The sequence below is a fragment of the Grampus griseus genome (genome assembly GCF_964374135.1).
Source record: "Grampus griseus genome assembly, chromosome: Y".
NCBI lineage: Eukaryota > Metazoa > Chordata > Mammalia > Artiodactyla > Delphinidae > Grampus > Grampus griseus.
In genome coordinates this window covers 5883791-5908599 of record NC_139016.1, presented here as the reverse complement: position 1 = coordinate 5908599, position 24809 = coordinate 5883791, and the positions used below count along the sequence as shown (strand labels likewise).

Genomic DNA, 24809 nt, shown 5'->3' with positions numbered 1-24809 from the left:
TTGGGTCTTCGTCGCTGCACGCGGGCTTTCTCTAGTTGCGGTTAGCGGGGGCTACTCTTCGTTGCGGTGCGCAAGCTTCTCATTGCACTGGCTTCTCTTGTTGTGGAGCACGGGCTCTAGGCGCGCAGGCTTCAGTAGTTGTGGCTCGTGGGCTCAGTAGTTGTGGCTCGCGGGCTCTAGAGCGCAGGCTCAGTAGTTGTGGCGCACGGGCTTAGTTGCTCTGTGGCATGTGGGATCTTCCCGGACCAGGGCTCGAACCCATGTCCCCTGCATTGGCAGGCGGATTCTTAACCTCTGCACCACCAGGGAAGCCCTAGAAAATAGTTTTTAAGAGTCAGTGAGCTTTTGAGCAGATATACATATGCCATTTTAAAATTATCCACCTCTGTCCACCTCAGTGTTCAATGCCTTTAAAAGTTCCCAGCACAAGATTTGTCTTGGATCAAGATCAGAATGAAATGAGTTGAATTCAGCCGCATCACTATCATGCATCAGAGCTTATGTTTTGTATTTGCGCATTTTCTAGTTTTCTCAGTTTAAACTCAAGAAACGGAAAAATGAATGCAGCGTTCTGAGCTAACCATTTCCAATGCTCAGCTGTCAGTGCTTTAGGCAAATACTCGTTCTCAGCAGAGAATGATTTTAATGCAGCTGGTGTTCTGGGTTTGGATGCCATTGAACATCGTGATGCCATAGACTGGACCTAATTCAGTTAGTTTCATATGTCCTGTTAGTATTATAAATTGGTTTTAAAACTCCCTTTCCATGACGTCTGCTATTTCGAACCGTGGTTCTTAAATCTTTCAGTTACCAGGCAACTTGCATGCACTGTAGGGGGAAAAAGGGATCAAAATGATGAACTACTTCCCAGTGAGGCACCTGCGAGGGACTTCTGAAGCCAGGCACTCACTCATGCCCAAACCAAACATTATCCATTCACCTTTTTCCAATTTTAGACGGTAAGTCAGTAGGGCAGAGGTCCAGCAGTCAGTTGGGGAATCCACAAGACTCACGCTTCGGAAACCATTCTTGTAAGATTGGACCACGTGAGACGATTGGGCTTTATGATGTTTTCCTTAAGAGGAAAACTCGCTCAGATAGAGAGGAGAGCAAACTTGAGAACCGTGCTTTAAGGACCCTGGGATCTGTCGGCAGAGACGGAGCGTGTTACGTGGGAAAGAGGGCTCAAGCCTCCTCCTGACTGTCGCCCCGTGTGGATTCCGGGTTAGCCTCCAGTGGTGCAGCTTGGTAACAGGATTTACTTGGAAGAACACGCATAAAGGCATTGCTCTAGAGGTGACCTTTTTCAGAATCAGGACTCCGTTGAGACCCTCTAAAAAACTGGGAGAGCGAAACTGAACTTCGTGTCAGGAGATTTCAAATGTGAACCCCTGATAGGGAGGAGCTGCTTTTAAGAAAGGAAATAGAGGATCCGTTGTCACGAGATGAGATTTGTCTCTTCCGTAGATTTTCTTTCTCAACTTTCACCGCACTCCGAGTCACACACGGGCTGTTTTAACTGGCGCGGTTCTGTTTCAGGTGTCCCCCTGAAGCCCAGGAAGGAGTTACGATTCACAGAACTGCAGTCCGGGCAGCTGGAGATTAAGTGGTCCTCAAAATTCAACATTTCAATTGAGCCTGTGATCTACGTGGTACAGAGAAGATGGAATTATGGAATCCATCCTAGTGAAGACGACGCCACGCGTTGGCAGACGGTAGCCCAGGTTAGTGCTTCATAGTCATTGTTTTCCCCTTGAGGCGGTGTCTCCTTCGCCTACAGAGAGAAACTGAGCTTGCTGTGCCGCGGTCAAAACCACCCGAGCGCCGAAATCACGTAACGCAAGGTGGACGTGCCCTGCGTGTGGGCGGAAGACGGGATGGGCTCTGTAGGCGTAACCGGGTACCACGAGAAACTTGGCTTCATGTGTTCACAGCGCACGTGGAAGGGAGACGGTTTTCTAATGAGTGTTCACATTTATTCCGAGAAGTACGCTTCCTTGAGATAAACTTAAAACCGACTAGAGTGAGGGAAATGCAACACCCGTAGGACTCGCCAATGTGCTATTTGATCATCTCAACGCCTTCTCCTCTATTTCTCCTACATTTAAGCCTTTATTCCGCATGGGACTCTCGTGGCGGGAGGAAGATTCATATCACACAACTACTTAGTGGAAAGCGGCCAGCAGCTCATCAATCTCCCCTAAGTGCTTTCTTCTTCTTGGTCAGCTTACCAACTGGGAGGCCACCTGGATGGAGTTTATCTTCCCAGTGCTTTACCTCCTCTGTCTTGTGGATGTGAAAAGCAAAATATTTTCTTTCTTTTTAAGAGCTGTTAAATGGACTACCAGCTGCAGGCAGACTCCACGGATGGAGGAAAGAATAAATTCTCAATACACAACTGCTTCATGCTTTTCAGCAACTGAAATGCCTTCTCTACATGTAGGTCTATAGGGGGAAATTCTGTCCTGAAGTTGATCAGGTCATTTTTTCCTCCAAGGACAAGATTCCCATGATTTTTTTTCAGTAAATATAAAAGAAATGTCAGCATTCAGGTGTTTAGGAGAAGAATTTGGTCCCTTTCGCAACAGTAGCATCTCAGAAAGGATAGACACTAAAATAATTTAAATACCACCCAAATCAATGAGAAATGTGATGTTAAGAGAAACATCTTAAATTAGGGGGGAAGAAAAATGGTCAGATAAATTTAGCAAGTCTATTCCACACCTATTTTGTTAAAAAATTGTGTTTTAACAAAACATAAAGATGTTCAGAATACAGCCTGAAATTATATTTGGTTTACACAGCATTCTCCCTTAAACAATTGCTACAGTATCATTTGTAACTTTTCCAAATTATGCAATTTCCAAATATTTCCAAATTATAAATTTGAAGATTTATGAAAGTAACTGATGATAAGCCCTTCTCTTTCATATCCTCTTATTCGGAGAGAGGAAAGACCTTGCACTATCATTTCTGTTATTATTACTATTTTCACTAGTTAATACCACATGTAATGCTTCCTTTCTCTGTCTGCTGAATGCTGTGGCTAGCATGCTGGCTTTAGTTCCTTAAATTGAAAGCTAAAACTAGACAAACAAGTCAGTGAAAATGTTATCTCAAATTCTGCCAAACGAGGTAGAAAGCCACACTTGAAGTCATCTTCTTCCTTTGATCTCGGAAATGCTTAGCTTCTTTTGAATGTGAAAATACACATGACGATCCTTTTCAGTAAGTTATTATAAACTCAGCTTTAGGAGGGTTTCAGTTCAGTTCTGTTTTCCAGTTTTATCCACCGAGCGCCAAGCTGAGCTCAGCACTTGGCACACGTGAGGCGTAGAACTCGGGCGTCTATCCCTCGGAGTCAAGGCCAAGGTTTCACGTCTACCCTAGGACGTTGCTGGAAGCAGGCCTATTGCCCTGAGTTTGATGAAGGGGAGGGCAGTGGGAAGATGCTCAAGTTGTTTGATATCTTGGGACGTAGCTGTAGGGACAGCAAGACCTGTGGAGCTGTCCCATTGTCCAGTTTTCTTCTCTGGACCTTTTCTTGGACGAAACATCCCTCACCCTTCAGGAACACGACTCTTTGCAGATCTTACATGATTTACTCAAATTAAACAAAAAAGTCTTGGGTTGCAATGTACTTCCAGAATTTAAGCGTGTGGGTTCACGTCCATACTTCCAAAATTATATTTGGCGAGCAAGTAGGAGGCATTTCCCTTCTATAAACTAAAGTCGATTTCATTTTCTCTATACTGTAATGATTCCTTCATGTATTTATTCATTCGTAAGTATAATTTATTGATGAAATCTCTCCAATGCTGTATTTAGTCACCAGATTTTAAAACAGCCCAAGCATTTGTCACGAGATTTTGACTTCCAGAGAGCTTTGACTCTTCGAGGTGAAATACCTATGAATGGAATCAAGCAGTTGGAACCTTCCCTAGGAATTCCTTGGTCCCCGACAGCCCCTCCCCTACCGGAGCAGGACGGGTTGCTCTCATCCAGGAGGGCAGGGCACGGCGAGGCTGTGTTGCATGGGCTGATAAGTGCGTGTGTTTCTAAAACAGACCTGACGGGCACGTCAGGATAAAGGGGATCTCTGTGCTCTGTGACTTTCCCCTCAGACCACGGATGAGCGGGTCCAACTGACCGACATACGGCCCAGCAGGTGGTACCAGTTCCGCGTGGCAGCCGTGAACGTGCACGGGACCCGAGGCTTCACCGCCCCCAGCAAACACTTCCGCTCCTCCAAAGGTCAGTATCGCTTGCCTGTCCCTCTATGTCCAACTCGCCATGGGGGCGCATCCACCTCATCTCCAGGTTCTTACGTGTGGTTGGCCAACAGGTGGCTGTGCTGTGCTTAGCAAACGGGACCAGATGGGTCTGAAGGTGCCGGCGAATTTGTGATTAGGACCATCCCTGGGCTTTTACCTCTGAGAGACTGCAGAAGATAATGTGATGGGGTTTTCTCAACTCTGAAGTCATGGTTTTCCATGATCAACTTCCGTTGGCTCTCTCAATATATTCTGAGTCAAGCACCATTCAATTAATTTTTGGAGAGAAAGGTTTACTTTCTGCTACATCAGACTATGCAGGTTTCTTGAAACCGTTGCTATACTGAGTGTGAATTAATCTCTTTCGTTTCATAAGAGGCAGAATTTAAATCCCTCCCGAGTCACTTTATCATGGCTATCATTTTGTTCAGTTCCTACTTCAGTGCTATTTTAAAACCTCTGTGGGATCCGATGAATACTAACTATATTACATGTGTGGTTAGTTTAGTCTGTGATAGTGGGAGGACATCATTTGACTGGGTATTAATAATAGCTCCGTGTTTATTTCTCCAGTTGTGTTGAGATGGCTGTGTGCGCTCTGAATTAATGATACATCTGCCTGGCTAATAGCGAGGGCCAGTTTCATGGATAGAGGTTCGTCCACTGATTCCCTTACTAACCAGCAGTTATCCTCTTAGGGAGCTCGTTTAAGTTTATTTTAAGAATACATTATGATATTAATGAAGAATGTGAGACTGGTAACATCAGTCATGTCTTTCAAAACGGGAAGGTTTGAACCGGCTGCTATAAATTGCAGTTTCCGTTCCTTTTTGGGTAAAATGTATGCTTCCGTTAGTCTGTCCGTTTCTCACCAGATAGTATTGCCACACCTTTCTCTGCACAATCATAGGTCTCAAGTGGGAACCTTGCAAGCAGATCAACTTAGTATTTGAATTCTGTTACGGCGTACGTTGTAGATTTTTAAGTCTTTCTTTTAAAAAGTCCTTTTAAGAAAAAAAAGGTGCAGCGCACACACACCCGCCAACCCCGAGGCAGATACACTGAGCAGGTCCAAAAATGAAATAAGAAATACAGACGTCAGACCTTCCTTGTCTGAGGACTGTCTCCAAGTGGTCCGAGGACTGAGAGAGGCCGTGGGAATAAATAATTAACAGTGGGTTCAGAGGCAGGGCTCGGTACAGGGCTCGAGAAGCGTTCACGTTGACCTTGGCAGTTCAAATGCGGTCCAGGCGTGCTGCGGTCACAGTGCGTTCCCATCTCCTCCCTTGCCGGCAGGATTGGGGTCTGGCGCTCTCAGATCGTGGCTGCATGTCCAGACATGAGGCAGAGCAGCTCCCAGCCTCTGCAGACAGAGGTGGAATCCCTTTCAGAGTCAGACGGGGTCTGGGCAGAGGCCCTGTGACAGTCCCCGGGGCCGGCCCGGTGGCTGCCAACCATTCTGGGGAAGGAACAAGGCCGTGCTGTCCCAGCCCTTCCTACATGTCTGAGGACCGTGTATGTCTAGAATTAGAGCAGCATCCCTCACATTTAAACAGGCTTTTGTTGAAGGGAAGTGCACCATTTGGGGGAAACCTTGCAGTCACCATTAAATTGTTCTATTTCTTGGTTTTACAAATATGCCCAACATTCAGCATTCCAGACTTCAGTTCTTGCACTTCTGAAACCAAAACTATTATGCCTAGAATTTATGGAAGATTCTACTGTTTCCACTGAAGATGCGCCACAGAATGATGGGAATATAATAGACCCACGAAACAGTTGAAAGCATTTTCTCCAGGATGTGGCTAAGGATACATCACCGTTTACAAGGTGGTACCCTGTCTTCCCTCACCTTAGTCAGTTCTCACGAAGCGTAGAACTGTGTCTTACTGGGAAAATAATTTTTAACAGCCTTATTGAAATATAATTTACATACCATAAAATTCACTCATCTTAAGTGTGTTAGCCAGTGATTTTTAGTATTTACCATAAAGTCGTGCAAGTGTCCTTTATACAGTTTTAGAATCCTCCAGGAGCCTCCCTGGCTTACTGGGAGAATTTTAGGGTAGAAATAAAGTGTTTTGGGGTCTTGTTTTATCACTCACGTTTCATTCCCTTTTTTTATTCAACACATGTCTGTTGAGCACCTGCTCTGTGTCAGGCACTGTGCTAGGCACTGAGGTAACAAGTAAAAGACAAAAATGTCTGCCGTTGTGGAAAACACACACACACACACACACACACGGATTCACTCTCATTGGGGGTGAGAGGAAACAGTAAACAAGATTAATACATAAAACACTCTCATATACTAGGGTAGAGAGTGATAACTGACAGTGCGAAAAATAAAGAACAGACACGGGAGCTGTGGGGAAGGGGGTGCTTTTGTTTTTTCCTATTTCAGGGAGGGCGGCCACAGAAGAGATGCTGTATAAAGGAGTGAAGGGCTGGCCTTGCACCGTCCGAAGGAAGAGCCTTCCGGTTCCAGGGGGTGGAGCCTGAGGGTGGAGCAGAGAAGGGTGCAGACTGGAAGGAAGGAGGGGCTGGGCGCGCTGGGTGTCCAGGGTCACGGCACGGGGCGCCAGTGCAGTGTTCCCGCTCAGAGCGCACTGCGCTGAGTGAGGAGAGCCCGACAGAGGAAGACGAGCGCTCTACGTTGCCGTTTATATGTGGATCTAAAAAGCACAGCAAACCAGTGACGCAGCAGCAGTAATGAAAGGCGACAGTAACGTGGACAGAGGCAGAAGTCAGCTGTCCGGGGAGCTCATGTGGAAAGGTGACTCTGACAGGCTTTGGGGACTTACCCGTGGCCTGTAGGAAATGACTCCAGGGTCTTTGGTCAGGAACTGCTGGGCGATTGGTGTGACTAAAACAGAGATGACTGAGACAAGAGGGTGTTTCAGGGGAAGACTCTTTTCTTCCTTTGGGGAGGCACATATTTCCAGAAGAGTAATCGTTGCCCAGCCAGTACGACTGCTGTGTTTTAGGGCCTTTCCTGCACACGGGGCTTTTCTGAGGGGTGGACGTACCCCGGTGAAGGACCCTGGACGTGATGGAAACACGAGTAATCAAAGGAGCAGCTGAAGACACAAAAATAACTTTGTTTCTACCTTAAAATTTTCCCGACAGGGCACGGAGGATCCTAACGGGGTAGAGGAATCCTTCTAAACTGGGCAGTGCTGGTCACACCCGTCGGAAACACTAAAATCACTGCCTGCACGCTTGAGTGAACTGCATGGGATATAAATTCGAGTTCAGTAAGACTGTTACATTTTCTTCCCCCAGCAAGCACTTCTGTATATTTGTAAATGCAGTGGAGTAAGATGGGGAGAGACGAGGTGGACCGTTCTGGCAATGTCTTCAGCCGTCAGGCAGGCCTGTCATCCCCTCGCCCCCAGCCCCGTTCTGTGATGCAGCTTCCCGGAGACCACCAGAGGATCTGTGATGACCAGCGCACACACGCGTTTGGTTTGCAGAGCACAGGGACTGAAGTCCGGAATGCGCCTTGCCTTGACACGTATGGAAGGATGCATGTGCGGTGTGGTTTGTAAAAGCAAATAGCACCACATTTTAACGGTCACTGCAGCGCTTCCAAAAGCGGTGCATTTTCATTTAATTAAAAGCCCACTTATGCCCGCCCTGCTCCAGAACCAGCTGGCACTGTACCAGTTGTACGTCTTCTAGTGGTTTAAAATTACTTTAAGAAAGAAATAGTGCTTCCAAAATAGTTGTCTGTGCAAAGGGTAGGCCATTTGCTAGTGCATTTGAACTTGCATATGGGACCAGACTTGATCATTTAAGGCTGGCTCAAGGGAAGGGGCAAGGATCTTTTCCATCTTCCACGAACACCTCTGAAAATAAAAGCAAAATTAAATAGGGCGATAAAAAAACTTGGTAAAGTGGGCGTCATTTAGTTTAGTTAGGCCTGCTGCCTGGTATTCATCCTGATTCTCACAGAAAAGCCAAAATTCCTGTCTTTCTCTTCTTTAGGGTTACTTTCAAATACAAAATTACTAGTCTGTGGTTTGCCCGAATAGATTGGTTACTCAGTTAATTTCCCTTTAACTCTTTTTTTTTTTTTTTTTTTTTTGGTGGTACGCGGGCCTCTCACCACTGTGGCCTCTCCCGTTGCGGAGCACAGGCTCCGGACGCGCAGGCGCAGCGGCCATGGCTCACGGGCCCAGCCGCTCTGCGGCATGTGGGACCTTCCCGGACCGGGTCATGAACCCGTGTCCCCTGCATCGGCAGGCGGACTCTCAACCACTGCGCCACCAGGGAAGCCCTCCCTTTAACTCTTATATCTCCCTATAACTTAATCCTAACCCCTTAGAATACCTATTTTCTATAAGAAAATTCTGAGTTGTTCATAGATTGGTAAGTCAGTTTCAGGCTTTTTCTTTCCAGGTGAATACCATTTCTGGATATTTTTATTGCTAACCCCTGCCAACGCCCCTCCCCAAGGTTGAGGTGATTTTTCTGTATTTACTTATTTAAATGCTCTATACTGTCTTTCTCCCTGGTACTTGAGAAGGAAAGTTGGCTACAACCTTAAAAACTAAAATTACAGATAATTTAATAGACTAATGTATAATGTCCCTTTCTACTTTTTGTCTCTTAATGGAGAAAATGGAAATGGTAACCCTTCCACATGGTGAATTGCCTTCCTAGGCTACTCCTAGGATGAAGCGCTCGCTTTTCTGGGCACCAAGCCTGCCAGACCCTAGGGTCTTGGAAACTTTTCCATCCCGTGGCGTGGGGAGTGAACCCTAGGAAGCAATGGGAGACAGGTGTAGATATGTGTGGAATCACAGGGGTGTTTGCACGTGGGACTCCTGATGCGGGAGATGACCTGCCAGGGACGTGATCCCCAGACGCCCATGCAAGTTAAGGCTCCACATGGAAGCAGTTTACAGAGGCAAGGATCCAGGACACCGGGTGGGCAGGGGCGGGGGTGAGAGGGGAAGGTGACTGGGAAGGGAAGGCGGAACACAAAGGCGCGTTCTCACGCTAGTTGCCACTGTGGGCAGCCCTTCGCCCTCTGGGGAACTGGGGCGTTGCAGGCGGGCTGCTTCTGGGCGTCTGTGTCCTGCACACGCACAGAGCCTGCTCTGGGTGCAGACAGAGGTGTGGTCGTTTACAAGCTGAGCGGACGTGCCCTGAAATAGCACAGGACAGGGGACGGGTGGCACCCCGAGAGCGTCTGCTGTCTACCTCTTGGTTTACTCAATATCTACAAGATTCCCGTTACAGACGTGTCTAATGTGTTTTGAATTATGGTTTAAAACAAAGATATGAATAGTTTGATGGACGCAATTTGGCGAGATCATGAAAGGAGCCCCCGTGTTCCCGAATGTGGGACAGATGTAATAGTAAGTGGAGACAGACAGGCCTTTCCAGGCTTGCTTTCTTCCCTCCCGAATCTGCCATCGCCCTTCCCAACATCAGATCTGTTTCACACTGTCGTCTGCTTCTTTGACGAAGCAGCCCCTGATGCTGACCCACAGAGCGCCCCAAAGTGGCGGGCATCAATTTAGAGTGACGCTCTTGCCAGCAGATAACGTACTTTGGTATACACTGGTCTTGAACATTCTCTCGATCATGTTGATATTTATGGACAGGGCAAAAAATGTGCACATACTGCATGCTTGGTATTGGAAATATACGTTACTAGTATCACTTCCTGTTGCAAGTGACTGCTTACAAGTTGACTGAATTGGGGAAATAAAGGGCTACAGAGACTTCTGTGTGTCGACATCAGCAGTGGAAGCAGGAAGACGGACGGTTTTGTGCATTATGTTAAGCAAAGCCCAGCTTCATTTTCTTGCGTGTTGCCAAAAGCACGCAGACGTTGGTCTGGATGTTTGAGGTTAGTCCGTATCCATTTAACACTGAATTAATGTGCTTTTAGGAGATCTTATAAAGACAAATTAAAAAATCCACCTTCCGTTGTCATTAACCTAATACGTCTTCTAATGTACATAATACAGTTATTATATTCACTTCCTTCCAAGTTCAGAGTTTTCCATCCATCTTTCCCCCCTTATTTCCCCATGTGTACAGGATACATTAAAAAGCAGAAGAAAAGCAGACGTTGTTTTCACAGCATACGAGCATCACACGGGATGTTATTCCACGCATACATTACGGAGTGTTAGGAAAGCGGGAACAGACTCCACTGTGGTCATAAAGGTCCCTGTCGCTCCACGGGGACCCATGACTTTCTATGCAGCTGCTCTGTGTGCCATTTCCACTGGACGACACTGTGCTGAGCACATGTCCTGAAACTATGTAATAGCTGGAAATTTGCCTGCCGTGCAGCTTCTGCAGCTCCCCTAAGTTGTTGTGTGTCTAGATACTGCAGGGGGATTTCTTTCTTCTCCTTCCCTTCCCTTCCCTTCTCTTCCCTTCCCCTTTCCCTTTCCCTCCCCTCCCCTCCCCTCCCCTCCCCTCCCCCCTTCCCTTCCTTTCCCTTCCTTTCCCTTCCCTTCCCTTCCCTTCCCTTCCCTTCCCTTCCCTTCCCTTCCCTTCCTCCTTCCCTTCCCTTCTCTTTCTTTCTTCCTTCCTTTCTTTCCTGTCTTTCTGTCTTTCTTTTCTTTTTCTTTTTTTTTGTTAATGAGGGAAGTAAAATTATTCCAGCCGCTGTGTCTGGAAAGAAAAACCAGTTTAAATATCAGAACTAACCTACGAATTAGCTGGAGAACGTGTGACTGGTTATATCATTGCTTTAAAACTCTAACTGCCCTTGATCACCACCCCACACCTAAGAGGCAGTGCTCTGATGCATTTCAAATGGGAAGTCTGTTCCCTGGACATCGTTTGAGGAACTCAAATAAGTAATAAAATTAACATTCATGCTCTTAAAGCATATCTCGTTCCTCTCTCTGTGTCTCTGTATATGTACATTTCTTCATGATTGTGTATTTATAAAGGTCTCTCTTTTTTTACGGAAGTAGAGTGGATTTACAATATTGTGTTAGTTTCAGGGGTAGAGCAAAGTGATTCAGTTATAAGTATATATGTTTTCAGATTATTGTCTCTTGTAGGTCATTACAAGATACTGAGTTTAGCTCCGCGTGCTGCACAGTAGGTCCTGCTGTTTATTTTATATATAGTATGTGTATCTGCCAGTCCCAAACTCCTGATTGACCCCTCCCCGCCTTTCCCCTTTGGTACCCGTAAGTTTGTTTTCTGTCTGTGAGTCTGTCTCTGTTTTGTCGATGGACTCATTTGTGCCACATTTTCGATTCCACGTGCAAGTGGTATCCTATGATGCTTGCCTTCCTCTGTCTGACTTCCTTCACTGAGTACGACCATCTAAAGGTCTCTCTCTTTACTGCCGTTTGCACCCCACTCTGCTGTTGCACTAACGCGCGGCTGGGTCTCCGTGTTTAACCAACAGGATCGTCTGGACACGTGGAGGCGCGCCTGCCTCACAATAAGTGATGGGCTTTCTCCTGGGACGGCAGGAAGGGCTCCTTTCCCATGAGAGTTCACATCAGTGTGATAATAGCCTGCCTTTCTGCAGGGGTGACAAGTGATTTCATTTGGCGCTTTACCCATCGTAGGGCGTAAAGCTGTTCTACCGTGCGTGTTACTTTGTCACAAAAGGGTCAGAGATGCAACCGTAAATCTATCCGCTGAAACCCAAAGCTTCCATCTTCCTTTGCCAAAAGCACTACATAGGATCGTTAATAAAAGGAACTATTTTTTCTCCAAGGCTGAAGTTGGTTATTCCTGCTAAACATCGAAGATACCTTTGCCCTGGAAATCATGCAAACTGTAAAAGGAGCTAATACGGGCTTCCTATTACATTTATCTTTGAAAGTGTACTTGCTGCCTGCTTTGTGAGTTGTGTTTCTGCAGATAATTGGGAAGGTTGCAAAGAGGGAGTGGATGAAGCAGAAAGAGAAGTGAGATGGGAGAGAAATGCTCTCACTTAAGCTTCAGAGGGAGGGGTCAGGGGAGCTCTGGTCTTGTGATGTGCCTCTGACCTTCTCCCCCTACACTCTTGAACTAGTGAATTAAACTCTCTGATCCTCAGTTTCCTCATCTGCAAAATGGGAACAAAAGGCCAACATTAAAAAAACAAAGCACAACCATATGCATATAAAATAAGCTGTGCTTATGTCCAGTTCCAAGAGACTAAATGGTGTCATTGCTTTGGAAAGACTCTAGCTCCGGGGTTGACAGTCCATGGCCTGTGGTCCATATTTGGCCTGCCGCCTGTTTCTACAGATAGCGTTTCACTAGCACAGAGCCGTGCTCATTTGTTTCCATATTATCTGCAGCTCCTTTCAAGCCACGACAGCAGAGTGGATTAGTTGCAACAGAGACTGTCTGGTCTGCAAAGCCTTGATATTCACTGTCTGCCCCTTTACAGAAAAAGGCTTTCAATCCCTGTGCCAGACTGTAATGGGCACTTTCCCCAGCAAAGGGCTTCACATGTTGACTTTCTGTAGAGACAGTGGCCCATCGTGATGATGATGATGATGTTGATGTTGATAACAGATGTAGAGATGTGGCCTGAAACCCCTCTTTCTCCCCTCATTGTCATTCTCACACCTGGCTCTGCCACCAGTTATGTGAATGACCTCGGGCAGGTCACTCTACCTATCCAACCCTTAAGATCCTTACCAGTTTTTTTTTTTTTTAAAGTTCATAAATAAATTATAAAATCCCTTAGAGCTTTATCATAATGTGGAGTTTCTATATGCATATAATTTTTTCCACAAGCTTCCAACTGCATTTCAATGTTTTAACAGAATTAAAACATTATGTAAACTGAAAGAAAAGATTTTGTATATTTCAACAAAGTGAATATACTTGATTTCACACTGCAGGGAACCATTTCACAAGGCAGTGAATGACAGCAATCTGGGAATTTGTTGGGACTGAATGAAATCCTTCAGATGAGACAAACAGGACAGACTCTCTCATCTGAAGTCTTCAGTGACTAGACAGATAAATGAGTAGCTCGTTTACAGAGGATAATTGGGGCGATAACCTCTGCTATTCCCCTTTGACTTTAAAATTTTAAAAAGTAGTTATTTGGGGGGAGAAAGAGATTGGGGGTGTCTCACGTTGGTAATGGAAGTACGCCACCTGGGTATTGTGAGTACTCAAATGGGCCTCTACTTTTAAGAAAATGTGAAGCAAGTATTACTAATTCATTTATCTGAAAGTACTGCTTCCTAATGCCATTGTCATAAATTACATTGTTTCATATTTTATCATGTTTCATAAACTACATGATGTTTTTCTGAATTATGATCACATCTAAGGTATGAGGAATTTTTCCAGGGCAGTAAGAAATGATATCATGAATGAAGTAGATGAGGGAAATGATGAAATACTGAATACCAGTTGCCTTCCTTAAACCTGGAATTTCTTTAGAAAAGGAGGTGACTTTGAGCTTGTCCTGCGAACCTAGACTCTCTGGAAGATTCACATAACTACTTATTTCCAGCATATAGACATCCAGGTGCATCACTGAAAACGTGAATGGCTGTAATCACCTTTACACGTTGTAATTTTTCTCTTGCTCTGAAGTCATGCTGAGCTTGCCAGCCAGCTTTCTGTAAGAAAGGTCTGCAGTAACCTGTCATAGGTTAAGGACTGACTCATGCCGCAGAGGTTGATCTTAAGGGCCTTGGAGAATACCAAAGTAGGAGAAAATCACGGTGAAACTCTGCTGGTGCGCGGAGGAAAGCACATGTAACTGTTTTGAGTAGGGTGACATCTGGTCAACCTACAGTAGGTACAGACTCTCGGTGGCGGGGGCAGGGAGGGAGGGAGGCGTTTAGGCTAAACCGGTGGAAAAGCTTCAGTAGCTCTTGGTTTTCATCTCCATGTAATCAGATGGGAACCAGTGTGGTCAGAGCAGCAGGCTCAGGTGGGGACAGGAAAGGAGGTTTGGGAGGTTATGTGTGGTGAGAATGCACAGGACTTTGGGGAGGCTGCCAGCATGTTGACTCTAAGTGAGACTGGAGGCCATCGAGAGCTTCCAAGCTGAAGAGCCTCAGCTTGTGTCGTAAAAACCACCAGCTGCCGCACTGAGAAAGGCTCGGAGGCCTTTGCCGTCATCAGGGAGCAAAGACAAAGGCTTGGCACACGGTGTTATGCTGGTGGAAACAGTAAGAGTCCAGATAGATTTCTGAAGGTACTGCTAGCCCAAGGAATGAAAGCAGAAGAGGCATACGACCTCGAGGTTTGGCGCGGGAGCAGCGGGAAGGAGGAATTTGTGTTTCCTGAGATGGGGCGTCTGTGGGGGGCAGCAGGGGCTGGGAGGGACGGGGACTTCGGTCTTGGGCACATTCCTTTCAAGCCGCCTCTGAGACCTCCAGGTGTAGCTGATGCAAAGACCCTTGAGTACTTGAAGTTCAGGGGTTTTAAAGCTGTGACTGGTGAGATCTCTAGAGATTGGGTACAGATGCCAAGAGGCCCCCGAGTTCAGAGGCCAGATGCTCCCCCGCTTAGCGGCGGTGGGATGGGGAGGCCAGGAGGGGGGAGGCTGAGGAGGGTCAAGGGACCAGAGGGACAGCCAGTGGGGAGCGGAGGCAGGCGGAGACCACGATGCAGGGTGAAAGCAGTGAGGCGTGTCGCGCCTCCGTGGGGATGACCAGAGTGGGGCTCCCAGGCGCTCCGCAGAACCAGCAGAGCGAGGAGGGCCGTGCTTCCTGAGCCCGTGATAACAGGACCCAGCACTTCCCTCCTCGCGGGAGCCAGGGGCTGTTTACACCTTTGCCTGGCCGCCACCAGGTGCAGGACTGTCCAGCTTCTGATCTACTTCAGAGTCGCGTGTGTGCGTTACATACAAGTGTGTATTTTACATAAAACATGAACATATATTGAACGTGGATATATCCATGGGCCACACCTGCACTCGCTGAATCAGCATACCTCAGTATAAGTCTTGGGCGCTCCCAGAGGGTTCCTCACGGTGACCATTTGAGAACCACTTTGGTCAGGCATGTCAGGTAATGTGCATTGGATGAGCCATTAGCCTAGGAAAGCAACTACAAAGCTTTAAAAAATGACACAGCCCACCACACCTCCAAAACTTATCTATCTTACAGAAGAGCAACAGAGTTTTAAAAAATAATTCATGCTTCCATCATCCCTGAAACACAAACCATCCCAAGGGTAAAACCATGGCTATTTTCCGCCAGTCTTCTTTGTTTATATGGAGTTAGATAGCGCTTCTTTGCCCCTCTGATGCAGATGGTATTAGAATTAGAATTATTGACAGCATTTTTCCGGGCAGGCGTCTTAAAACAAAACCATCTGTAAATCATTTGTGGTGAGCGGCTGGCTCCATTTGTGGCAAAAAAATGAAGGAAAGACCCTCAGCTTTACACGTACTTAGTCATCTTCGTATATAGATTTCAAATGGAGGTTTGTAGAGAAATCATTCCAGAACCTAATCTCTCTCCTGACAGCTGAGACGGTTTTGGCTTATGCGACAAACTAGAAGTGGTGAAACTATAGAAATGTTACCCGTCTGTCATCCACTTTGTAATGTGGCGAAAAAATGAATGGTTTGTTTTTGCTGATGTTTTCACGTCACCCTTAACTTTTGATTGAAGGATCTAAAGCTCCAGGACCGCTCGGGTGAAAACAGTTATTCGAATGAGCTGGTCCTAGATTTCTGCCTTTTCTTTTCAGAATTTTCAAAGGCATTTCAACCTTGCTGACCTATTTAATGCCAACCAACCTACATGGAATTTGACCATGTTTTACAGAACTTTATCCATTTCGGTACAGTGAAAATTTGGCTGTGTTGTAGTGGTATGGAAATGCCTAGATTACAAATATGGCCCAAACACATTGCTCTTACTGTTCTATAGGTTGTTTTTCAGTTTGAGGCTTAAGAAGGGGATCTTCCTTAGTGCTTATCTTCAGCTATTCTCCACATCAAGGGCAGTCTTCCTGCATCGACCCTGTAGTCATTACATGTACAGAGGCGATGCGCTTTTGTGGTCATCCTGGGCCCTTGTGTCTTTCTCCTGGGATTTCAGATCCATCTGCACCACCGGCCCCAGCCAACCTCCGGCTTGCAAACTCCACCATCAACAGTGACGGAAGCGTGACTGTGACGATCGTTTGGGATCTCCCCGAGGAACCAGACATCCCAGTGCATCACTACAAAGTTTTCTGGAGCTGGACGGTCAGCGGCAAGTCACTTGTGCCAACGAAGAAGAAGAGGAGAAAGACCACGGGTGGGGTGAGTGAGAACCAGGGGGAAGAGGCCCATCTCCTCGCAGTGGTGTTTGAACTCAGGCACCTGGTCTGAGAGTGGCCTCTGCTGAGCCACAAGAGGGACGGATGAGGGACAGGTTCCCATCCCTCCCCTTTGAACGAGGAAGTTCAGAAAACAGAGGACCAGGCCAGCCGTTCAGCCGTGCACACTTTAGGTGACAACAGTTGAGTTCAGTCTGTTGACTTACTCAGATCCAAATGGCTGGTACCACACCGGAAATCAGAGGAACAAAAATGTCTCCATCTTGGGCTTCCCTGGTGGCGCAGTGGTTGAGAGTCCGCCTGCCGGTGCAGGGGACGCGGGTTCGTGCCCCAGTCCGGGAAGATCCCACATGCCACGGAGCGGCTGGGCCCGTGAGCCGTGGCCGCTGAGCCTGCGCGTCCGGAGCCTATGCTCTGCAGTGGGAGAGGCCATGACAGTGAGAGGCCTGTGTACCGCAAAAAAAAAAAAAAAAGGCTCCATCTTAACCTGTCTAGCCATTGAAAACGAGACAATTCAAAATGTCCTCGACATTTAGGTCTCTTTTTTTCTAAAGAGACCCTTGTAAACTGAAGAGTAAATGTTCACGGGCTTTATCTGTTGTGTATCGTAAGGGGCACCCATCTATAATCTAATCAGTGCGACAGCAGACAGTTTAGAAAATGCATGTCTGACAATATGCTTTTCTTATTGATTAAAAGAACTTGGAATGGCTTATTTTCCACATGCCAAGAAATAAAATCTTCACTGAACTGTTTTATGCAATGAGATCTCTATAACACTGAACATTTTGCATCATATGAAATGCTTAATGCATAAAAATGAGTGGTGTCCTTTTAGTATACATTCCTTTATCTCATTGTTATAAAACTTAACACCTTTTCCCCTAATTCATAAGGTTGAATTCCGTAAATAAATAAATGTTTGAAAGTGCTTTAGAAGGACACCAAGACTTTTTTTTTTTTTTTTTTTTGCACTGAAGATTCCAGTATCTGTGCCATTGAGAATTATAAAACATGTCTCCACAGGTCCATATCACCGATATTGAGCTGTGATACTGTTTTGGTTTTATTTTCAAGGAACATTCTGACAGTTCCAGCTTTTATTTTGTAGGACTTTGCAACAAGTGACCATTGGTAATGTGTGTTATCTCACAGAAAGTGCTGAAAGAGATAAAGTTGTGCAGTCACAGGGATGGAAAGCAAAAAGTGATGTGATGAAATGCCGACAGCCCCCTGCCCCTGACATGCCCTTAATAACCAAACAGCATCAAGGATTAGTAGGGAAGTTTGCAATTTACTTTCAGTATATGTCAATTAGATAAATAAAAAATGAACTGCGGGGCTTCCCTGGTGGCGCAGTGGTTGAGAGTCCGCCTGCCGATGCAGGGGACGCGGGTTCGTGCCCCGGTCCGGGAAGATCCCACATGCCGCGGAACGGCTGGGCCCGTGAGCCATGGCCGCTGAGCCTGCGCGTCCGGAGCCTGTGCTCTGCAACGGGAGAGGGCACAACAGTGAAAAGCCCGCACACTGCAAAAAAAAAAAAAAAAATGAACTGTGAATTTAATTATAATTGTGAACAGGCCTAGAGAGCCTTAGTCATAGGTCACTATCTTACGAGTGACGTGTTTTTCTGGATCCACAAGAGGCAAGCTTGGGACTCATTAAAGTTCTCAGTATTAAAATTTGACCAACTGAGAATTACGATCAGGAACTGGAAACATGTTGAAAAACATGAGAAATTGTGAAATTTTCTTCTTGGGGATCAATGTCTTTTCATTTCCTAAGAGTCCATCCTAATATCCGTGAAAACTAAGAGGAGTGGGGATTTTCAAGGAAATGCTCTTTCAAAAGTGAATTCTGTTTTCCTTGTTTGAAGATAATAGTTTAGGAAGAGTGACACAGAACATAACAAGAAACCCTAACTAAAAAGAATTGGGAGTTGGTAGTTCATAGACATCCTGTAGGTAAAAGGCAGAAAGGGCACGACGAGGCACGGTTAGTACCACGGTGGGTGTGGCTGAGAGGCGGCCCAGCCTCACCTGGGAACAGGGACCACGGCCCAGAGCCTGCCTCTCGGCCCCCACTTCTGGAAGCGCAGTCCTTTCAGCCGTCCAGAGCCGCCCTGCTGGAAGGTGGCCGAGCTCTGATAACTGACCCCTCAAAAGCCTGAATCATGTAAAGGTGCCAAACTATGAATTTACAGGGAGCGTTGTGCTCACGGTTCTGAAACGCCCATGGAAATCGTGTTCTCTCCCTGAAAAGAGATCTCACGTGACCCAAAATGGCGCGGAGAATTCCGACAGGTCATTGAGGTATTTAAACAAGGGACGGGCCTATGTGATTCCGTATTTGACAATTTCAGATGACGATACCTTCCTGTAGCCCGATGCACGCATGCAACTGGCCTACTCTCTGTGGGAAGGCACGTGCTACTTACTGACTGCCTGACGTCTGGTGCCGCATTAGTGATGGACACATTCTTCCCTTCATAGATGTTAATACCACCAGTTAGACCATGTAGGGCCATGTGATATCACAGGTACTATATTTTGATGAATGTTTGAATTCTAAGACAACAACCTTATTTCTCTTAATTCCAAGCACTTGTAGGGGCTTTGTTATTATACCTGCAAGCCATAAAAAAGTGCTTTAAGCATTTTGTCAGGTTGATTTTTCCTTACAACTTTTGGTGGAAATTTACTCATAGAAGATTTAGGATAAAATCAGAGAAATACAGGGAATGCGAATTCTTCATCTTTATAGCTTTCTTCTCTCTGTAAGGTGGTATCTAGTAAGGAGTGAGGGGACAGAATTATTCATTTTCCTGCTACCGGAAAGCATCCAATAATGGGATTAGGAATACAATTTCAAAAACAACGTGTTTGTGCTTTTTGTATGACATTGATTTTGATCCACGGTAAAAGCGGATTTTCATATGCTAAAGATGTAGAACGATCTGTGATCTCAGATAGTCCGGGCAGACATCAGAGAGGAGCTGGTGTGCTTCACAAGGACACAGCAGCTGTGCAGGGAAGCTCAGAGGCAGGGCGGCTTGTAACAGAATCTGTGTGTGTTCCCTCCACCTGCAGTCTCAGAATTCTGTGACCCTGGAGCCACTGCAGCCCGACTGCGACTACACAGTAGAGCTGCAGGCTGTCACCTACTGGGGCCAGACGCGCCTCAAGAGCGCCAAGGTCTCCCTCCAGTTCACGTCCGCACACGCCGTCCACAGCAGTAAGTGCTTCGAGTTCCTTTTTCCTATTTGCAGTCTTTACATGGAGAGTCTTCATACATGTAAATATGTCCTTTGAACTAGGATGTGTACAAATTTTACCTTTGAGTTTTTCTTAGGATTTTTATCCTAAGTTTTATGTGCAGTATTTTGGCGTTATAATGGAAGTTTAAGAAGAAAGGGTGTCTCACTCGAACAAATGTTTATACTTCCATGATTTGGGGTCCTTGTGCGTATGCGTACTTGTTTTTAAGGAGGGTCCGCACAGTTAACTGTTAGAAACTGTTGCTTCCCTCCTAAAAATGCGACATGCCCTTTTTTCTTTTCTCCTGGTTTTACACAGTGGTCACAATTACTGCAAAAGGCTACCTACTTCTCCACTGGGGGCAGTGACTAAATCATTCCCATACCCGCTTCCTTGTTGCCAGTGGTTCTAAACTAGTCCGTTTGCCATGAACTGAGCAAAGCAAGGGGAGAGTCTTATGAGACACTCACCTCTGAGCTGGAAAATGCCTTACGTGGAGTTTCCGGCTTTGCTCAGAGGTGGGGACTGGTGAGAAGAGCTGTGGGGAAGCTCCTGGCCAGGGATCTGGGGACGGGCAGATAGAAGGCGAGCCCAAGAGAGGCCGCCAGGGGTCTCCGCGGGTCCTGCTTCCCCAGGCTCGCAGGGTCCCGTGGGATCTGCCTTTCATCCCGGGACGGGGCCTGGTCAGACACGGAAGGTGTGACAAGCTTGTTGAATTTAGGAAAGGCAAGGCTGGCTCTGCACTGTCAGACGCAGGGATTGCCCATAATTATCTTCTACCACCTGGGAAACAATAGGATCCAAACGAGCAGGTCCATTTGAAATGATGCTTTCAAAATAGTTCTAGAAACAGAGCTTCCTACCTATTTGAGAAGTAGTCCTCTTGGAGATGAAATGGATTTGAAAAGTCTACTGTTTCTATGTATAAGTTTGCATACAGTACAACTTTTACATAAAAATTCTCATGGAAACATTTCTATGTGTTTAGTAACTTCACTGATTTTTTTATCAATATATTTTATTGAAGCAGAGTTGATTTAGTGTTAATTTCTGCTGTACAGCAAAGTGACTCAGTTATGCACACACACATATACACACACACACACATATATATATATATATTCTTTTCCATTATGGTTTATCCCAGGAGATTGAATATAGTGCCCTGTGCTCTGCAGGAGGACCTTGTTGTTTATCCATTCTCTATGTAATAGTTTGCATCTACTAACCCCAGACTCCCACTCCATCCCTCCCCCAATGCCCTCCCCCTTGGCAACCACAACTGTGTTCTCTATGTCCGTGAGTCTGTTTCTGTTTCATAGATAGGTTCATCTGTGTCATATTTTAGGTTCCACATGTAAGTGATATCATAAGATATTTGTCTTTCTCTTTCTGACTGACTTCGCTTAGTATGATCCTCTCTAGGTCCATCCATGTTGCTGCAAACGGCATGATTTCATTCTTTTTGATGGCTGAGTAGCATTCCATTGTACATATGTACCACGTCTTCTTTTTATCCATTCCTCCGTCGATGGGCATTTAGGTTGTTTCCATGTCTTGGCTGTGCTGTGCTGTGACTGTGCTGCTATGAACATAGGGGCGCGTGTATCTTTTTTGGATCTTTTTTTTTTTTTTTTTTGCGGTACGCGGGCCTCTCACTGTCGTGGCCTCTCCCGTTGCAGAGCACAGGCTCCGGACGTGCAGGCTCAGCGGCCATGGCTCACGGGCCCAGCCGCTCCGTGGCATGTGGGATCTTCCCGGACCGGGGCACGAACCCGTGTCCCCTGCATTGGGAGGTGGACTCTCAACCACTGCGCCACCAGGGAAGCCCTTTTTTTGATCTTTAAAATTTTTATTTTATATTGGAGTATAGTTGATTAACAATGTTGTGTTAGTTTCAGGTGTACAGCAAAGTGATTTAGTTATATATATATATATACCCGTATCTATTCTTTTTCAAATTCTTTTCCCATTTAGGTTATTACAGACTACTGAGCAGAGTTCCCTGCACTATACAGTAGGTCCTTGTTGGTTAAAACCAGCGTTACACAATTCAGTTTTAACAGCATTAATTTGTGTGCCTAATTTCAGCCTGACTGTTCTTAGGGAGGTCCAATCTTACACTTTGTAAAGAGGCCCAATATGTCCGTTATATGATTATGAATCAGTTTCAAGAGTAATTTTAGAGTCAGATTTAGTAATATCTGTGACAGCACTTATGGAGCACGTGGCATGTTAAAGGCAAGATGTCATGCGTTAGAGACAGCTTCCAGCTGAGAGGAAGAATGAGGCGTAAGTCAATACTAGTGTTATAGGTGTGACGAAACAGGGCCAGAAAATCCTTATGTTCGTTGGACAATGTATACCACACGTGTAGGGTCTCAATAGCTTAGTTGCTCCAAGTCATTTTTTCTTTAGCCTGGCTGCACATTATGGTCAACTAGAGAGTTGTCTGTAAAAATGGTAGTGGTAGGGCACCATGCCCAGAGATTATAATTCAATGGTGGTGGGAGGTGGGAGGGTTGGGGGAAGATGCCTCTCAATTTCTTTTTCTTTTCTTTTCTTTCTTTTTTAATTCTACTGAAGTATAGTTGGTTTACAATATTGTGTTTCATTTCTGGTGCACAGCAGAGTGACTCAGTTATACATATCTATTTTTTCATGTCCTTTCCCATTATGGTTTATCACAGGATATTGAATATAGTTCCCTGTACTATAGGGTAGGACCTTGTTTTCTATCCATCCTATATATAATAGGTTGCATCTGCTAATCCCAAACTCCCAATCCACCCCTCCCCCACCTCTGCTCCCCCTTGGCCACCGCAAGTCTATTCTCTATGTCTGCGAGTCTGTTTTTGTTTCCTAGATAGGTTCATGTGAGTCATATTTTAGATTCTGCATACAGGTGATATCACTTGGTATTTCTCTTTCTGACTTCACTTAGTATGATAATCTCTAGGTCCCTCCATGTTGCTGCAAATGGCATTATTTCATTCATTTTTATGGCTGAGTAGTATGCCATTGTATATATGCACCACATCTTCTTTATCCATTCATCTGTTGATGGACACTTAGGTTGCTTCCATGTCTTATCTATTGTAAATAGCGCTGCTGTGAATATAGGGGTGCAGGTATCTTTTTGAATTACAGTTCTGTCCGGATATATGCCCAGGAGTGGGATTGCTGGATAACATGGCAACTCTAGTTTTAGTTTCCCGAGGAACCTCCATACTGTTTTCCATAGTGGCTGCAACTTACATTTGCACCATTCATTGATTTCTTTAATGCAGTCCTCCGTTCATTCAGCAAACTGTGTCTAATGATGGGGATAATTACTACCTTATATCACTGTACACTGTATTATAGTATAAAGATACGTACACTGTAGGATATATACTGCATAGACTGTACGTTATATAGTGTATGTGTACCATGTATTTATATGTGTATATATGTTCTGTATATACGCACATGCGTACATATACATGTGCAGACACACTCATACACACATTACTGCAGCACCGGACACATTTCCATCTCTGCCTTCAAAGCGCCTACTGTTGAATTTGGGAGAGAAACATGTCAACATGATTACACAGAGACCAGTCTGTTGCACACAGAGCTGCAGGGAAGCATGGTGCAGACGGACAGACATGGCGGTGGGAACCAAGAGCACAGCGCTCCTCCTGGGTCCTGAAGGATGGGTGCTCCGTGGGACACAGCGTGTCACCCCACACAAGCGCAGAGTTGGAAGAGAGCATCATTTGTGCAGAGAATCAGCTTGGGGGTGGGGAGTGGAGGGGGGGTCAGTTCCCTCCCTGGGAGACGTCAGTGACTCCCGTGGGTGTCATAACCGTCCACGTGCGAAGGCCACCCTGTGTCTCCCAGCTGATGCTCCCTGAAAGCAGAGGTATGTGCTCAGCACCTCCCCTGGGATGGCCAACAGGTACTTCGAATGCAACACCCGCAAACCAAGCTCTTCACTTCCCTCTCACACCCGTTCCTCTCCAGGCTCTCCTGCCCCCGAAGTTCCCACCGTTCCCCCTTCTGTTCAAGCCGTCCACAGAGGTCATTCGCCAGGCTTCACTTTGCTTTCTCTTCAGAAATCCAGTTCATTAGGAAGTCCTTTTGACTCTAATTTCAGATTCTGTGTGGGATCTGTCCAAGTCTTGCCCTTGTTCAGCCCATTGTCACCTTTCTTATAAAGTAATCTCCTAATTAATATTTGTCTCCACTCGTTCTTAAATATCCATTTTGTAGACAGCTGGCAAAATATTCTTTAGAAAATATTAACCATATCACAGGTTACTCTCCTGAGTTCCACTCTCAAGACTGTCACCTACGTCTTCTCTTTGCAAGTCTCCACAGATCTCATCCTTTATTGCTTTCCCATGTTTTCCTCCCCAAATGTCTTCTCAAACCAAAACCCTTTAAACCTCTGCTTCTCCTAAGACCCATTTTTTTTTTTCTATTGGTGGTGGGGATTTCCTCTACTGTGTAAAATAAGTTTGCCTTTTAGTCTCCTGGCTTTTCCAGTAAACAACATTCCTTCCCCATTGGAGACTGGTATGGGATTGCAAACTCCCATAATTTAATATGTGTTTCTGCCCACAACCAAGAACAAGGAGAGGAAAACCCAGCCTTGGCTTGCCATTGTTGAAGTCATGTCATCGAGAATCTCTTCATGGTCCAGCCCACAGACACAACTGTTACAGACTCTGGGTCTCCAGAGCACATCTAGGGCTTTCTCCTTCTTCCTGGGGCATCTCCCCACACACACCTGGTGAGATCCTCTTTAATTAGCTCCCTCTCCCTTCCTCTCGGGTATGATTACAAACCCTTCTCTCTCACTTTAAGCCATTAGGCATCACATAGACTGAATTCTTCCCTCTCAGTGAGCCACTCAGATCCCCCCAGATACAAACACATCTGTCCTTCACCCCTGAGTGTCTTCCCCTGTCCTCTGGAATCTCCGGTGGAAGCGTCCTTCCTTTTGCACACGACAGATTCCAGTCTGTGGGGTCTAGACCTATCCCTT

At 45.8% G+C, this 24809-nt stretch overlaps 1 protein-coding gene across 1 annotated transcript in view; it reads left to right on the top strand.

The window, feature by feature from the left end:
- The window catches only part of LOC309817761 (anosmin-1), a 187024-nt gene that overhangs the window by 142107 nt on the left and 20108 nt on the right, over positions 1 to 24809 (top strand). Inside the window, exons 5-8 of the mRNA XM_082647042.1 lie at positions 1540 to 1724; positions 4125 to 4254; positions 16292 to 16497; positions 19604 to 19748. Of these exons, the coding sequence (XP_082503168.1) occupies positions 1540 to 1724; positions 4125 to 4254; positions 16292 to 16497; positions 19604 to 19748 (666 nt within the window). The remainder of the gene's footprint in view (positions 1 to 1539; positions 1725 to 4124; positions 4255 to 16291; positions 16498 to 19603; positions 19749 to 24809) is intronic.